Raw genomic sequence first — 18,743 nt, 5'->3', positions numbered from 1 at the left:
ACTTGAATCAGTTTTGCTAAGAAAGTAAAAAAAATGTTTAAGTGTATTGGAAGAACATCAGGGTGCCTGCAGAGTAATCAAAACAGGACCTATGTGGATACAAAGCCACACACTTTAATGTCCTCAGGGCTCTTTTTCAATCTTGTGAGTCTACTTTATTCCATTTGTTGGCTTTATTTCCTGGGATCTACCGACTTGCTTTTTTTTTTCACGTTCGCCAGTTCTAGTCTCGTGTTTGGGAAGCTTTGTGATAGGAGGAAGCATGCATTTCCAGGTCAGAAAATCCAGCATGCAGAGTATGTAAACTGGAATGGCTAGGGTCACAGTCCCATTCTCAGATCAAGGTTTCTGGCAAGAGGTAGGGGATATGCTGAGTAACAGACAGCAGTGATCGCAAGTGGTTGGTGAGACCAGTGTTGTAAGACAGGATCCATGAGTAAGAAGCTCCTATGAAACAGAATGGAAACAGACATGTGGACGTGGCTGTAAGGCAGGTCTTTACTTGAGTCCTGCTTTCTGGGCACAATTATCTGCCTTTAATGGGCTGCAGTGGAGAACAGCATTTGAGGGCAGCCCTGGACTCCACCACACTGCCACTTGCTTACTCTGTGGCCTTGGAAAAATTACTTAATTACTCTGGGCTGCAGTTCACTTAGCTTGAAAAAAATGGCAATAATAGTCGTACTACTTCATAGGCTTAATGAAAAACTGAGGTAATATATATAATGTGCTTACAATAATCCCTGCAATTCCTTAAAAAAGGTTAGATATTAGCTATTATTAATTATTTTGTTGTCCTACTAGACTGTAAGCCCCATGAAGGCAGGCAACCTAGACTTTCTTTCTCCCCAGTACTGAGCCTAATGTCTTCCTGTTAGTGCAGGAGCAATTAGTAGAAATTTGTTGTTGTCAGTTCACACAGACCGAGTTCAGTGAGCAATGTCTGATTGCACGTTTACTCCACTGGAGTGTCTACTCTGCTGCACAGGTGGTGGGAAATTACATACACATACACACACACACACACACACACACACACACACAAAACACACTCTTCTTGGACTAGAGGGAAAAAGGGAGACACGTGGCCAGCTAAGCAGTTACTGTTTCCATGTTGAATTGACTTTGCCTTTAAAGAATCATAGCTCCGAGGAGTGTCCTATTTAAGCAGCAAACGTGTTTAAGGTATCAGTTGGGACCAAATCGCATTGGAATTTAACGTCGTGCTATGTAAGTGAAGCGTTTACTAAATAGTCAGCATCAGCAAGATATGGAGGTCCTGCTTCAAGGGGATACTCTCCCAAAGCACTTAAAAGTATCCACTTATTGAATAGAACATAAAAGAGACATTCACAGATAGAACAAACTAGTGGTTACCAATGATGGAGAGGGAGAAGGGGCAATGCAGGGATGGGGGAGTGGGAGGTACAAACTACTGGGTGAAAGAGGGGCTCAAGGATGGATCGTACACTATAGAGAATAGAGCCAATATTTTGTAATAACCATAAATGCGGTGAACTTTAAAATTGTGTAAAAATCTAAAAAAAGTTTTAAAGTATCCTCTTATTAACAATCACATTGGCATGACTGCATACAAGGAAATGATCGATTGTTTTACCTTTTAATTTAAGCAGTAGCAGGACTTTTTAGAATTTTTGGAACCTGGAAACTCTATTGTTCTGTGTATCTTGAATAGATACAACATAATTTACTCTAAGATTATATTATAAAAGATGTCAGAAGCTATCAATTTAAAATCCAAGTACATGCTTTCAACCAAAAACAAAAAGCCTTTTTAAAAAAGACATAAACCCAGAGACAAAATAGAAAAGATTTATACATTTGACTATATATAATTTGACTTTATAAAATATGAATTTAATACTTAAGTTTTCTATGTTGTTAAAAATGTTTTAAAGTCAAAAGCCAAATGGACAGCCTAGAAAAATATTACTGAGATGTACTAAAGGTTTAATTGACTTAACATTTTAGGTGCACTTGGGAATCAATAAGACTAATAACTCATTAAAAACAGGCAAATTTATGAATAGGCAGTTCTTCGAAAAAATAAATGTACAAAGATATAAGACTTTATTTATTAAAGAAACACAGTTGACCTTTGAACAGTAATTGTATGGTCCACAAATATGCAGATTTTTTTTCCCCAATGAATACGTACTACAGTAGTATACTGTCTGCCGTTGGATGAATCCATAGATGAGGAACCTCAAGTATGGAAGGCAGACTACATATTACATGTGGACTTTTGACTGAGGGGAGGGTTGGCACCTGTAACCCCTCACATTGTTCAAGAGTCAACTATATAAAGTAAATCGGGAATTCAGAATTTTTTTCACTTGTCAGATCAAGGACAGCTGATGTCACAGTGTTGGCAGGGCGATGGACAAATGTCATTCTTACACATCACCAGATAAAGGAGATTTGGCGCAACATCTTTGGAGGGCTCTTTACCATATCTATTAAATTGGAAAATTCATGTAATCTTTGTCCCAGCAGTTCTGCTTTCATAAAGTTAGCCTACAACACATGCACTTAAGCTGACCAAGGATGTTTGTGGTGGTCTCAGGGTAATAGCAGATAATTAAATCATCTTTGAAAGTCCATCAGTAGGCTAAATATTTTATGGTATATTTACACAATGAAATACAAAGGAACTATTTAAAATAGATATAGAGCTGTATGTACTGGCAATGAAAGGACAGAAGCAATATTATGCAGAAAGGGCTTAAAATCTATATCCCTACAGGAAGGCTAGTACGTTGTTACTGCTGTCAAAATGGAATATACACATGCAGAAAAAAAATCTCTTAAAGGATACACAAGAATTGGTTAATAGTGGTTCCAGGAATAGTTCTAGGAATAGAACTAAACATTTGGAATGGGAAGAAGACTTAAACTTTTCTCTGAATAATCATACTTTTTCTCATGTGTAATTTTTAGTTTTTAGTGGGCCAGACATTGTACTTCTGGTTTACAGCATCTCATCTGCAAAACCACCTGTGAGTCAAATTTAATTAGCTCCATTTACAGATGAGGACCTTGTGATTTGAAAAGAGGGAGTAACTTATCTAAGGTCGCACTGCTGGTGTCCTTGTTTACTCATCAGCAGAAGGGTTACAGAAATATCAAGAAGTGAAGTTCTCAATAATCTCACATATGTTCATGATTTGGTACTAAGACAGGAATCCTTTTTTTTTTTAAAGGAAAAAATAAAATATTTTCCAAATATTTTACCTCAAAAATGGGAAAAAGAATGGATTTTCTGTTTTACTTTCTAGAACGCTCTTCTCCCAAATTTCAAGTGTCAGGGTGATATACCCAAGTCTAAAAAGTGTTTCCCCCTTTTCCTTCCCTTCAACATTGTTCATTGACTAGAATGTGGAGACTGGGGAGAAGGTAAGAGAAACAGAACAAAAGAAATACAAAGCACTGGATTCCACTATCAGCATCCTTGTGTTTAGGGAAAGACTTGGGAAAGCCTGACTTGACTCAAGTGATTCTAAAGGAGAGACCAAGAAGTCCCACCTTGCTTCCCCTGACTCTCCCGCTGGGATTGGTGGATATACAATGAGAATAACCTTAAAACAACTTAAAAGATAGCAATTTAGGGTATGGGTCCATGATCAGGAAGGTGTAGATGAACTTACATCAAGGTGGATTGATTCTATCCACTCCTCCACACAAGAGCTGGGCATAGCTTTGCCACAACAACCACTGTCCCTGCAGCTGGTCTGACTTTCCACATGACTAATAAACCTGAGCCCGCCAATGAGCTGAGGGTGACTTTAGTGCTTAAGCTTTTGTTTTTCATATGACAGCCTCTAAATTCAATTTATGAGTTTCACTGGGTACTCACACGAGGGAAACAAAAGTGTGTTGAACTTTCTGACAGACTGTTTTCAAATGGGGTGCCTTCTTAGAGGATTTACATGTATAGTTTTGACTGTACAAGGTTTGGCCCTACTTGCTGATTTACGAACCTAATCCCAAGGTAAGATAGTCATTATGCTAGTTATAATCATGGCAAATTATTTAATCTCTGAAGCTAATCATTTCTATCTGTAAAGGCTATTAAAGGTTATTGTGAGGATACAATGAGACATAAAAAGGAAACAGACATAAACAGACTCCTCATGCAGATAGAATTTCTGTGGCTGATGAGGGGAGAATGGGCACCCATCCAAAAGAAAACCTCTAAAGTCCTTTTAAGTTATTTAGTTTTAAAAAATATTCCATGTGATATAACATTAGGATTCATTCAACTTAGCCTATTTATCTGATACATCTCTCGGCAACCTTTTGGGTACCATACTGACATGATGGTGGCTAAGACTGGGATGAGAAGGACTGTGTGAAGGGAGACTCGGAGGCAGATGAGGAAGGTATGGGAGGATGAGCGGTTTTTGCCCGTTGGCTTTCCCACAGGCCACGTCCCCTGGCCAGCCCCATCAGTGAACATGAGAACCAGGTTCTGTCTTTCCTGACACTCAACCACTACCTTCAAAACCCGACAAAAACTCAAGGTCTAACAGTGTCCCCAGATGATCTTTCTATGTTTGACACCAGAGAGCTTCTCCATGAACCAGAAGGAAAGTTTTAGAACATGAGACAATGACAAAGACACCAGGAAACAACACAGCAGAAGTTAACTTTGCACCACGCTAGACTCTGAAGCCCCAGGCGTGTAGGAGGGACACTGGTGGCTGCCCTTTCCCTCCGTGTTGCCTGTTAATATCCACGTGTGATGACAGCGGCTCACGGTGGTGCTTGCTGGGAGCTCTGAATTACTCTATTCCCTAAGAAGTGGTTGTGGCAGTAGTGCTGGTCAAAGAAGTTAGTTCCAATTCATATCCTAAATACTTTACATATGTTAACTCATTTCATCTTCCTACAAATCCTATGTAGTATATATTATTTTCATCCCTATTTTATAGCTGAAGAAACAGCATAGAAGTAAAAGTTGCCAGGATTACATGACATGAATTGTAGGAGCTGGGCTTGGAACCCTGCAGTCTGCCTCCAGAGATTGTGCTCTCAAATCTCAGGGCTTGGCAAATTTTTTGTAAAGGGCCAGCTGGTAAATATTATAGGTTTTCATAGAGTCTCTGTTGCTTATTTTTTAAATTTGTTTATTTTTTAATTTACTTTTATTTTGGTGGGGTAATTAAGTTTTTTATTTAGTTATTTATTTCAGTGGAGGGACTGGGGATTGAGCCCAGGATCTTGTGCATGCTATGCACACGTTCTACCACTGAACTATACCCTCCCCCTCTGTTGCACATTCTTTATTGTCCTTTTCGATCCTTTAAAAATGTATAGCCAGTCTTAGCTCCTAGGAGGTACAAAAACAGATGGCAGGCCCATTTTGGCTTGTGGGCCATATGTAATCTACTGGTTAATACTGCATATGTTGATCAAAGGTTTAAAGCTATTTCATACTCCCCTTAGGCAAATCCTATATGCTGATAATGTCATCGCGTTTCTGTTGACAAAATATTCCACAGTTCTGACTTCATCGCTCTCTCTCTCATTTTGTATGAATTTATGAGGTTTGATTGCCTTTTCAATCAGCCTTCCTCCAGATTAGTGATGCTGTTGTTGGACATTTAAGAAAGGACCATTAGGATGGAATAAGAGCTTATTTTCCAGTCACTTTCAATCTGTCATTGGCTTTCTCTCCAGGTTGTATGATCATACAGAGAAGTGACTTTAGCCACCATGGCATTGGACTAGAGTCTTTCTTTGACTGACTAGAAATAAAGGCACAAATAAGATGCGGTATCTCTCAAACTTGAGGCTTGTCGCTTTTCTGGGACCTTACCTGACATTAATAAAGGCAGTTCTGCTAGTAGAAATTTATCAGCAACCTGGCATCTAATCCTTTATCATTTTCATTAAAGCTTAAAATGGCTTATAAAGGGACATGGTTCATGAAATGGATTAATATCACAACGGAATGTCATGCCTTCTAGGTTACCTGTTATATGCTGGGAGATTCAAAATGTCATCACAGCATTCTAGGCTAGGCTGCTAGTGAAGAAATCACTGTGAGTTACTGGATTTGCTGAAGATAAAATCTTGGGCTCACAAATAAATCTTGGTCTTTTTTTTTTATATCAACTGTACTTCAATTAAAAATTAAACAAACAACCCATTCAAAACATGGGCAGAAGAACTGAACAGACATTTTTCCGAACGAGGAAATGCAGATGGCCAACAGGCACATGAAAAGCTGTTCAACATCACCAGTATCAGGGACATGCAAATCAAAACCACAATGAGACACCATCTCACACCTGTCAGAATGGCCATCATCAGAAAGAACACAAATAACCAATGTTGGCAAGGATGTGGAGAAAAGGGAACCCCCGTACACTCTTGGTGGGAATGCAAAGTGGTGCAGCCACCATGGAAAACAATACGGAGGTTTCTCAAAACCCCAAAAACAGAACCACCACATGGCCCAGCAATTCCACTCCTGGGCAAATACCTGAGAAAAACAAAAACATTACTTCAAAAAGACACATACGCTCCACCATTACCAGCAGCACTATTTACAACTGTCGTGGTCATTTTTCTGTAACACTTGCACAGTACATAATGCAAAACTCAGCCTTGTGTAATGAGTGTGAGGAAATCATTGCTTTGGTTCTGTCAGTCTGAAACTTAAGAGAAAATTTATAAAAGTGTTTAAGGTATTTTGACCACAATTCACAGTAAAATAAACACTAACAAAATTATCTTGTGCTATAGTACATATCTATCTACACACATAAAACCGAAACAAAAGTCTCAGGCGCAATGCTGCTGTTACTACAGTTGAGGCATTTTCTAGTCCATTCTATTCCATTTAATTTTGTAATGATTTTTATTACCACTCAATGTATTTTATTAACTTATCGATGGGTCTTGACTCAGTTTGAAAAACACTTCCTTACAAGACCCAAATTCTCACACTGCTCATGTTTACAAGCAGTGGTTATTTGGAGATTCTTTTGTATCTTTACAGTTTACTTTATTTGCTGAGGCTCAGTCATGTGTAAATCCCTGTAGCCGGCTCTCTCAGAAATGCAGAGATGCTGTCCACTACTTCAAGCCAGGGATTTTGAATTGCCAGGAAAACCAGATGAACAAAACAGTATGTAATCTCTCCCCTCAGAAAGCTTATGATCTAGTGGGTCAAAAAAACTCCCAACTCAAGGAGTCTGGGAAGATAATATATTTAGTCAAGTGAATAACTTAAGTAAGTAGATTGTTTGATCAGCATTTTCCTAGATAAAAAGGTGTTTTCTTAGCTAGCAGAGTCAGTCCCATTTTTATAGAGGAGAAAACAGAGACTCAGAGAATCTGTTATTTGTCAGAGTCCTGTCATTGTTTTCAGGCTGAGTCCAGGATTATTTGTAACAGACATGCTGCCTCACATGATTAAATGGGTTTTTTGCCGAAATAAAGTGACTTGCAAGTTCAGAAGTGATGATTAAGTCATATTATAAAAACATTTCAACCCTGAGAGAGCTTGGAAGATGAGAGGTGCTCCTTCCTTCAAGAGGAGCTAATTTAATTATTCTTGAAATTGACAAAATATGTCTTTTAAAGAGAAGACTGGTACCTTCTTGTATTTTGTAATCTTTTCTGATTAAATTCTTCAAACCCCTCATTTGGAATTTTGCTCATCTCAGAACTGATTTCAAAAGCCAAGAAAGAAAGTGGGACATTTTCTGCAGATCATCAGGGCAGGAAACCAAAGACTGCCACCTGTCTGGAAGAATCTACACTTTGTTGTTCTCCTCCAAAAGCATTTCATCAGCACTGACCCAGGACACCCTGCTATCTATAAACTAAACATCTCTTCCTTCTGACTTCTAAGAGTGGCAAAGTAATTTTATTATTTTTTTTATTGATTTACAACCTTGTATTACTTTCAGGTGTACAACACAATGATTCAATATTTTTGTAGATTATTCTCCACTTAACGTTTAGGAGGGGAAATATTTAAATGGCAGATGTAAGATCATCTCATTTTAAATGCAGCTTATACAGTAGACTTTTATACTCATGTTCATCCTCATCTGTTAGATGTCTGTGCCTTGGGGATCTGCTCATTCTAGGAACTTAGGTGTAATAGCTTCCTTCTTGGAAAAACTGAAATCACATAGATATGAAAGAATGGTTGCAGTGAGAACACAGGCAAGGAGAAGATTTTTAATGTGTGGATCCTTAGTGGAACTGAATGCACAGAGGACTAGTTTTCTTCATAATCCTTTGTGTTCAGAGACACTCCTCCTGACCTTAGCACCTATGCGAAGCTCCCCTGTTACACTGACTTATAGTCCCACAACTTGTCTCCTTCTTAACATTCAGCAAGAGGTTTAACTGTACACTCCTTTTGCGACTACTGAATCCATGAGCATCTCTCTACGAAGCCCTCACTAGACTGCAGGCTCCATAAAGGCAGAGATTTGAATTCTGCTCTGTTACCACTGTATCTCCCAGGACTAAGCAGTGTGATTAAGACATAATAAATGTTCAAGAAATATCTATTGGAGTAACGAATGGGCATTTTAAGGTAGCCTGGAATGTTGTTTTCAACAAGGTGCTTCAGTTTAGCCCAGTCTTTATTACTTATGAGCTACTGAAGAGCAGTTGAATCACTCACAGTGCTCTTTTTGTTTGTTTTACAGTCAACTTCGACCACTTTGAAATTTTGCGAGCCATTGGAAAAGGCAGTTTTGGGAAGGTGAGACCTCAAATGATTAACGACTAGCAGGGTATAATAGCTCAGGGAACAGAAAGTCCAAGAGTGTTCAGATAATTTTATTACCTGGACCACACAAAATGATAATTCAGAGATGTTTTCATCATGGATTTTTAGAAAATAATTACCACAGTTTCCGGAAAATATGTGACAGGCACCTACATGGTGAACATATCCTGTTCTCAGAACTATCTCAAAGTCCCATCAGTTTACTCACTAGACTTTCAGACTTTCTCTACACTAATGAGAAGAGCAAGATTTCATCATTTTCAGATTGTACCAGTACCTTCAGTATCAGTTATCTTGTCAGCATAAATTACATCATTTCATTTGGCAAAGAGGCCACCTGATTTCTGTGTTTTCCCCACTTGTACTATATTTTTATTTTTTAAAAAAACCTACCATGAAACATATACATATCCAGTCTAATTTTTATGAGAATCTCGATTCATAGCCTCATGGTTAGTTTCTTGGTGGAGACATGCTTTAACAGACTATTTCACATTTCACATGGAACTTGCATTTTAGAATCATCTGCTGTTGACTTTATCAGACACTGTGTGAACCTCTAAAAGCATTTCAGAAATATGGACATCATGCTTAGAGTTTCCCCAATGCTTCAAGTTCTTTTTGGTTGTATCACCCATGGTTGTCAACAGAATTTCTCTGAACAGTAATGTTCAGCTTGGCAGTTGAGCTATGCCCATTTCAGTCACTGAAAGCAGAATAAGGATGTCTTTTGTCATTAGAAGACCACTGACATTGAGGCAGCTGTCTTCCCCAAAATGCTGTCTCTCAAAAATCCCCAAAAGCAAAAACAGGAATACTTGTTTGAGAAAGCAGAAATTTAGAAATTGACCCAGTGCACGGGAAGAAAACGGAATTTTTTTCCTCTGAAATCAAAGCTAAGTGGCAACTTGAACATCAGGGAATTTGCAAGTGATAAGGCCTCCAAACTATGCTGAGGAACGAGTCTAGCTCTATCTTATCTCCATCATCCGTCATCTCCCTAATCACCTTCTCACTCTGGTTGGCTCCATCAGGTCTGCATCGTGCAGAAGAACGATACCAAGAAGATGTATGCGATGAAATACATGAACAAACAAAAGTGCGTGGAACGCAACGAAGTGAGGAATGTCTTCAAGGAGCTCCAGATCATGCAGGGCCTGGAGCATCCCTTCCTGGTTAATTTGTGGTGAGTGGTTTTACTGGACCCTGAATGGGACACTCCTACCTTCAGCCCCAAATCCTGTTACATCAACACATCCTGATTACCTGTGCACCTGCAAGGCTCTCATTACATTCTTCGTCAGGACTTTGTTCTTGATTTCTTTGACTTTATAACAAAACAAAATTATTTTATTGTTGCCAATACACACTGCTCAGTTCAGCCGCCGTTATTTCTCCCTTGTTCTTGAGGTCAGTATTTAAAGCACTGTCATTACATAGGCTGACGAGTGAGTTCAGATGTCTTCTCATCATTAGACATTTTTCTTCACTAACTGTGGGGCAGAGACTTTGAGAGCCAAGTATGGCATTGCTGGCAGACATGAGGTTGTTCATTCTCCTTGAAATGACTGGCAGCAAACCTGGTTTCCAGGCAGCGTATTTCTTAAGGAACCAAATGTACACCTGTGAGTTGGAAAAGGCACGTTGCTGCCTTTCTCACCAACGAAGTTTTAACACAACTGGAGCTAATTTATGTCAGTAGCTAGACGTGAAATGACTGGGATCTGCTCTCAAAGCCATTATCATAATCCAAGGCTTGGAAGATAGTGGAGAAGCTTGCATTATCTATTACTTTCAGCTCTTTTCTTAGGTCTTTATGCACTCACTTATTTTGCTTTACATTTTAATGCATCTATTATGTTAAGAGCCAGTTCTTAAAGCTAATTCACTGTGACTTATTTAAATATGCATACCAAACAGTTCTTACTTACTAGCACAGGGGAGAAAAAAAGCCTTTATTCAGAGAATACTAATGGAAAAAAAAATCACTGAAATGTCACTGTGTGTCTAGGCAGATTCCACTGGAGGAATCAGTGCATAAGACCTGTCTCCCTCCCTCTTTAATTAATACAGTTCACTTAATACACAATTTACTCAAAGACTCTGTGCCGCCATTGAGAAGAAGATGGTTCTGTGTGACTTGGAAATAGATCTATTAGAGTTTATGCACTACTCAGACATGGGAGGCTAATTTCGGCTCAGCCTCAGTGTATTTAATCAGTATTTCAGAGTGGCTTATTCAAAATGCTGCCTTGTAAAGAGTTAAATGGATGCAGCACTTTCTTTCCCATCCTTAGCAATCATCAAATTGCTGTTTTTCCCCCCTCTCTTCACCCCGAGAATGATAATCTTCCCTTTGTTCAGAGTCACATTTTCCTTCTTCAAAAGTTCAACTAAAAAACAAAAAAGTTCAACTAATTTTCTTTTTTTAAGACTTTGAACCCTTCAGAAGGACATACTTTGCATTTTGCCCTTTCATGCTTGTCTCTCATCGCTGATTAGGCAAAGTTGGTTTCATTCCATTCCCCTCCCTCTCCCCTCCTTAAAAAAAAATAACATTAGTGTTATGAGACTTTAAGCTGGCCAGAGTTTAGAGGTTTTGCTATTTGTGGTGTCATTCCAGACAGCATTCCTTCCCCCATGCATGCTGACTTGCTGATAACGCAACATACATCCTCTTCTGCCCTTCTCACTTCTGACACTGAATCTTACAGTAGAACCCTGGTGCCACTGACAGAGGAGAGAGAACAGACAAGTCCACCCCCAAGATTCTAGCATCACATTCAGAACACGAAACTGGGAAGGGAGCATTCCAGAAATACAGCAGAAATCCCTTTTGTCTTTCAAACCTTGAGATACAAGAATTCAGAAAGCACTTTTATTCCTTCTAATTAATGCCTTAGTACATACAGCATAGTAAATGTAAGTAACTCTCCACAACTATTAAGCACCTTGCAGCACTTCGAGAGGTGAGGCTATGAGTAATTTTATAATTTTTAAGTCACATTGATTAAAAAATGGTAAGGTAGGGTTACTGTGTGTAACTTGAGTGGTTTTGGTGAATCAAATGAGATTAAGTGCTCTGCCTGGTGACCAGCCCATCGTCAGCATCTCACGAACGGTAGTTTTTTGCTTCCTTGCTCCATTAAGGTGTAGCATTCTGAACATGCCCATCACTGATGGCCCGTGTGGACACCCAAAGACAAGTTTGTGTGGTGCTTGGTCCCAAGGCATCTTGGAACGTGGTGTGTGTGGTGAGGGAAGGGGGTGAGTCTTTAACTCATTCTCCATAAGAGCTTTTCTTTTTTTTTTTTTTTCCACCCTCTGACTATACAAATCAAAGGGAAAAAAAGACTCCCCAATATATTACATTCATTTTAATCACGATTTGTGTGTCCTGGGTTTAACTAGACTTATCTTTACATCCCCAAAGTTTCAGGAGCTGATTTTCTTAAGAAGCATTGATTAACATAAGAGCAATACTATTTTTTTTTCAACTTCTCTGTAACCCCATTGTGTGCTTCATTTTACTAATATGCTACGTAGGTCTCTCAATTTTGCTTTCAATCATTTTCTAATGGATGCTCAAAAAGCTCCTAACCCCTGGGGATGTGTTCAGAAAATTCTGGTTGAAGAAAAACAAATTTTCTCTTTCAAACAGGTTTTACACTCATGTTGAGAATTGGTATATGTATATGTTGATATAAATACATATACACATGATCTTTGAAAACTGTCCTGCTCATTGCAACTTGGAAAACACAATCATACAGAAAAATGAAAATTCTCCAATAATCCTATCACCTCAAAACAACCACTCCTAACAGTGTGTATTTTCTGGTAAAATGTCTGCACTTAGTTTCTGATTTTGATTATGGGTAAGCCCCATTCATTCCTTTATTTGCATATACATATCCTGAGCATCATCAACAAATTGTAATTAGGGTCACCAGATAAAATACAGGATGCACAATAAGATGTGAATTTCAGAAAAATAACCAGTGATTTTTAGTATATGTCAAGTATCACACAGGACATATTTTAACTGAAAATTACTCATTAGCCAAATTTCTCATTTAACTGGACATCTTATATTCTTATTTGCTCAATCTGGGGATCCTAATTGTACCAGAGACTTGTACCAGGGGGTTGCAGTGATGAGCAGGAACAAAGCCCCTGATCTGTCCCACATTATCATGAACTCTGAGAGGCTGATTTTAGTCCAATGGCACATAAATATGTAAACTGAGAAGGGACCAAGTACAAAGAGGGGTGTGTATGTTGAGGGGTTTCAGGGAAGGAAGGTTGCTAGTCTGGGAGCAGCAGTGTTAAGGCTAAAGAACATTCTGAATTATGTCAACCTCCCCAGTCTCCATGGACCTGGCCTTACTGAGAACAGAGTCATCAGATAAAGGCCATGTATAAAGTGAAGGCTGCCTGACAGGGCTGGCATCCAGGAAAAGCAAATAAAATCTTCCTGTGAGCCCCTCCCTGGGGGCCTCGAACAAAGCCCTGGCAACCCTCAGCCTGCAAACCAATCACCCCGGTCCTGCCCAGCCCAGCCAGGTCCCCAGGTGGCTTTTGTTAATTGAGATTAAGCCTGCAGCTGCACACAGCTCCTCCTCTGAGCTCAGAGCTCTCCTCACCCCCGTTCTCTTGTTCCTGTCAACCTCAAGGGTCTGCATGTGGTTTCAAGAAATGAGAAGACAAGATGGTCTGTTTCAAGTGGAAAGGACCACTTGTACTGGGAGTGTGAAAAGGGAGTCCTGTCAGATGGCTGAACAAAGCCCCATAAATGGGTTCCCTGGAAGCAACTCCATCATCTGTGACTCAGAGCGCCAGCATCTCTTCACAGAATCAGACACTGTGAGAACTAGGGTAGCCTTCAGACCCCAGCATCAACCCTAATAGCTTCCTGGTTTTATTACTTTGGGTTTTACATATATGACCTCATATTTGTCCCAAAGACCTAGGTGGATGAGGATTATTCTTCCCATTTTACACCTGAAGAAACTGAGGCTGAGAGAGGTTAAGCCATTTCCCCAGAGTCTCACAGCCAGGAACTGGGAGAGCCAGCATGCAAATCGAGGAATCCGGACTTCAAATCCCGGAATCCGGACTTCAAATCCCCTGCTCTCCCTGCAACACTTGACCTCCCCCCAGCCCCCACCATGGACATCTTATGAGACTCCCTTACAAAATATCTAAAGAAGTGGAGTTTATTTTGTTTGTCATCCACATCCCACAAGAATACAAACTCCACGAGGCAGATTTGTTTCTACCTTGTGTTCAGCGCCTCATTCTCCAGTTCCTACAACAGTGCCCAGCACACAGTAAGTGCAAGATCAATGAACGAATGAATGAATGAATTGAGTGAATTAGCAGAGGGACTAGGCTCTGGCGCCTGGTTTTTGGCTCTTGTCCCTTCAGACCTCTGCCACCTCTGGCACACTCAATTAATCACACCTGTTCCAGGTTCTGTGCAGGTCCCCAGATCAAAGGGACCAGAGTTTGAATCCCTGTTTCACCACTAAGTAACTGCAAATTAAGTACGTGACATTGTGAATTTTCTTGGTTTCTTCATCTGTAATTGGGAATAACAGTATCTGTAGCAGAAGAAACCACTATGAATAAGAATACGTATATAAGGCACCTCACACACAGCAGCTGTTTAATAAATGACGGCTTGAAACAACTCAGTGAGGCCCTGCCTAGAAATGGAATGTCCCCTCTGCCCCCATAGCCAGAGGCAATTCTCAAATTCCAAAGTGCACAAGTGCACCTGGACTTGAGCTGGCTGGGGCATTAGAAAGTCTTTTCTTCTAAATTTTTTTTAACTTAAACAAACTCTTTGAATATAACATACCTATTTTGTATAAAATATGGAAATACAGGAAGTTCTAATGAAGATAATAAATACCATATTCCATCACTCAGAAATAACTGCTCTTACTAGTTTCGTGTTGCTGTTGTAACAAATCACCACAAACTTACTGGCTTAAAACAACATGAAGTCCTTGATGGTAAAGCTACTTTCATAATGTAATGAAGACATTATTTTCCTTTTGCCCCGCATGATCAGCCTGTGGTGAAGTTCACAGGCAAAACTAATCACAGCAATGATTATCTAGAAGGTGCACGTGGAGAACGTCTGGAGCAGTCGAAAGATTCTTTCATCTTGATTGTGCTTCTTATATGAGAGTATGTATTTGTACAAAAATTTTTAAATGATAGACTTAATATCTGTGCGTTTCACTGCAAATGAATTTTCCCTCATTAAAAGAGCATGAAAAATGTTTTAAAAGCACAAATGTAATATCTTACATTTCTGGAGGTCAGAAGTGCACAATCAGTCTCAGTGACTGTCAGCTGTCAGCAAGGCTGTGTTCCTCCTGGAAGTTCTAGAGAAGAAACGGTTTCCTGACCTTCTCCGGCTTCTTGGCCACCCACATGCCATGGTTCCCGGCCCCGTCCTCTGTCTTCAAAACCCGCAACCTCGCGTCTCCAAAGATCTCTGACTCTGACTCGCTGCCTTCCTCGTCCATCTTTTAAGGCCTCTTGTGATTGCATTGGGTTCACCTGGTGATGACGATTCGCTCTGGATCAAACTCCAGCCAGGATCAAACTCCCTCTTATCCACTAGGCCTCAACTTTGACCTATGAAGACTTGAACAAAACACCAACTCTGTTCCTAACAGCTCAAGACCCATCCTTAGGATGACCCTAACCCCCTTAAAGTGCTTGCCTGAGAAAACTCAAGGCTGCCAGAAAAATTTACTGTTTGTTCCACCAACACCTAAGGAGAGGGCCCCGTCTCCTGGCCCCAGTGGGAAGGGAGGAGCCTAACTTCTGTCGAGTTTGTTAACAAACCAACCCTTCCTTCCTGGTTTTTGTAATTTTCCACTTCCCTGGCTCTCCTGAGCCTCCACCGGGCTCTCTGTCCTCCCTACTCCCTGATTCTCCCTTTAGAGTACCCAGTCACTTCTGTCCAAATCAAAATCGAGTTCAGTTCACACTTGGCTCTTTTCCTATTTTTTTTAATTTTATTTTTTATTGACGTCTAGCTGATTCACAGTATTAGTTTCAAGTGTTCAGAAAGTGATTGAGTTATACATTACATACATACATACATACATCTACTTTTAGACTCTTTCCATTCTATGTAGTCTTTATTTTTATTTTTTTAACTCTATCTGCTTTAGACAGTGTTATACTTAGTTTAAAAAAAGAATTTTGGAAGATCTGTTTTTTTCTTTTCAATGCACTGGAATAATTTCTAGAGCATTAGCTAATCTAATCTTTAACGATTTACTGTCATTCATCTGTGAACATTCCTTGCCATGGTGCTTCTATTGGGGGTAGTTATTTAATAAATTCCTCTATTTATCCAATGGAAATTGGTCTGCTTGAGCTTTTTAAACAAGTAAGATAACTTCTGGTAATTCTTACTTCCCTAAGAAAGTATCCATTTCATCTAGGTTTTAAAAATATTTGCAAATTACTCTCTTCTGGTTTAAAAATTTTTTTCTCTATTTCAATTGTTATGGACTCCTTTCCTACTGTAATAGGATATTACTGACTAAAATCTGTCCTTACCACTTTAACTAGTATTCAGTTCTGTTATCTTAGAAAGAGATGATTAAATTAGGGATCTTGAGGTTAGCCTGAATTAACCAGTGTTGTCCTAGGAAGAAGTTGTCCTTGGGTATGGCCCTGATGAACTTGGATATGTGGGGAAGAAGGGAGCAGTCCCCAAAGAAGACCTGAGCAGAGAACAGTGTAATTGTGTGGCCAATGCCTAGTAATTGTTTCATATAGTTGTTGACTGACTGACTGATGGACTAATGGCCAGGAAACTGGGTCTGTATAATGTAGACATTCACTTAGTCATTTACTCATCAGTATTACAAAGGATTCCTTGATTGCAAACAACACAAGTTGCTATTAGAAAATTAAAGCGAAAAAAAAACTTATTAGAAGGATATGGGGTAGTTTACAGAGTAACACAAGTAAAGCGGAATAAGTAGGTGTCAGGAAGGTGAGCGACAAAGGCAGTTCTGGGACTCTAGGTAGCGGGAACTAATGGACAGGCTCTCAAGGCTGTCTCGGCTGGGATGCATCAGCTCCAAACAATTATTTAACCTCCATTATCCACTCAAGGTTCAAAGTCCTGGGAGAGAATCCAATTGGCCTTGCTCAGAAAACATGCCTGCCCCTTGGCTAGAAGAAAGACTGAAATAAATAATGACTCTGAGATTGTTGGCCGGAGCAACTTGGTGAATAATTGTGGCATTCACTGAGGTAGGAAGATCTGAAGAGGAGCAGAGTCATGAAAATCAAGAACTCTCTTTTAGCTATATGAATTGTGAGTTACATCTTAGTCATCCAAACAGAGCTGCTGAATTGGGGCTAAGTCTGAAGATCAGAAGTTCCAGAGTCCAATGGGAAGTCCAAAACACCACGAGTATGGGAATCACTGGTGTATGGATGCTGTTTAAACCAGAGACTTGGAGGGAGCATCTTTGGAAAGAGGTTAGAGAGATCAAAAGGCTGGGGACTAAAGACAGAGCATTTAATTGTTCTGACAAAGGAGGAAAACTTAGGAAATTAGACAAAGAAGGAACTGCCAGGAAGCTGGCCTTCAAGCTAGGGGTAAATCAGGAGAGGGAGGCATCCTGAAATCTAGAACAGAAAGTGTTTCAGAAAGAAAGGCATGTGAACCATTTCCACCGCTGCGGAGAAGACAGGAGTAAGGACACAAAGAACTGACCATTTACTTGGGAGGATACAGATGTTGTGACCTTGATAAGAGCCAACTCCAAACGATTGTACCAAACACCAACGGAGTGGCTTCATGAGAATACAGGAACTGAGTCATTTTATTTTGGGATGGTGGAATGCAAAATGTTTTTGTTTGTTTTGAGATTAATTCACAGTGTCACAAGTAGCAATAGTATATTGCCACTTGTCTATCACATTTCATTGTATGAATATCCCATGATTTACTTATATATCTCACTATCAATGGGATATCTGCGTTGTTTCCAGTTTGAGACTTTTACAGATAGTCTGGCTATTAACATTCTGGTTTGTACCTTTTGGTAAACGAAAGTACACATATTTGGGGGCATAACACTAGAAATTAAATCACAGGATCCTAGGATTTATGTAGGTTTAGCTGACAGTTTTCCAAAGAAGCTGTACCAATTTATATTCACATCAGCAATGTTTAAGAATTAAAGTTACTCTAAAACCTCACTAACATTTGATATTGTCAGTTTCTTTACATGTAGGTGTTCTAGTAAATGTGTAATGGTATCTCCTGTGGTTTTAGTTTGGATTTCCTGGGTCACTTTGAGTTTGGGCACATTTTTACATGCTTATTGGCCATTTGGAATCCTCTTTTGAGAAGTGCTTTAGTTTTTTGTCCATCTTTCTATTGTTTGCCTTCTTTCCTCAATGATCCATAGAAGTTCTTTACATATTCTGTATACAAGTCTTTTAATGGATATAAATTATTTGCCCAACCTGTGGCTTAACTTTTTAACTCCATTATCAAAAAGCTCGAAATTAAGTATGGTAGAACTTATCAATCTTTTCCTTTATGGGTAGTGCTTTCTGTGGCCTCTTTAGGAAATCTTTGCCTATACCAAGGTCAAAATATCTATCCTGTTTCTTAGCAGCTTTGTGGTTTCAGCTTTTACATTTAGATCTATAATCCCGGGTCAAGATTCATTTTTCCCCCCATACGGATACCTAATTAACCCAACACCATTACTGAATCTTTAATGCTTTCCTTACTGAATCACAATAACACATTCGTTATTATTCACGCCATCATATATATGTGGGTTTCTAGACTTTGTTCCATTGATCTACTATGTACCTTTATACATTTATCACACTACTTTAAGTTCTATAGCTTTAGACTGGTAAAAGAATTCAGAAACATAATTAT

At 39.4% G+C, this 18,743-nt stretch overlaps 2 protein-coding genes across 5 annotated transcripts in view; one reads left to right on the top strand and one right to left on the bottom strand.

The window, feature by feature from the left end:
• The window catches only part of STK32A (serine/threonine kinase 32A), a 110,865-nt gene that overhangs the window by 19,752 nt on the left and 72,370 nt on the right, over positions 1-18,743 (top strand). Inside the window, exons 2-3 of the mRNA XM_072955474.1 lie at positions 8,703-8,758; positions 9,820-9,971. Of these exons, the coding sequence (XP_072811575.1) occupies positions 8,703-8,758; positions 9,820-9,971 (208 nt within the window). The remainder of the gene's footprint in view (positions 1-8,702; positions 8,759-9,819; positions 9,972-18,743) is intronic.
• PPP2R2B (protein phosphatase 2 regulatory subunit Bbeta) overlaps positions 1-18,743 on the bottom strand; it is a 619,288-nt gene that overhangs the window by 555,545 nt on the left and 45,000 nt on the right. The window lies entirely within an intron of this gene.

The sequence above is a fragment of the Vicugna pacos genome, chromosome 3 (genome assembly GCF_048564905.1).
Source record: "Vicugna pacos chromosome 3, VicPac4, whole genome shotgun sequence".
Classification (NCBI taxonomy): Eukaryota; Metazoa; Chordata; class Mammalia; order Artiodactyla; family Camelidae; genus Vicugna; species Vicugna pacos.
This window is presented reverse-complemented; position numbering and strand designations above follow the sequence as displayed.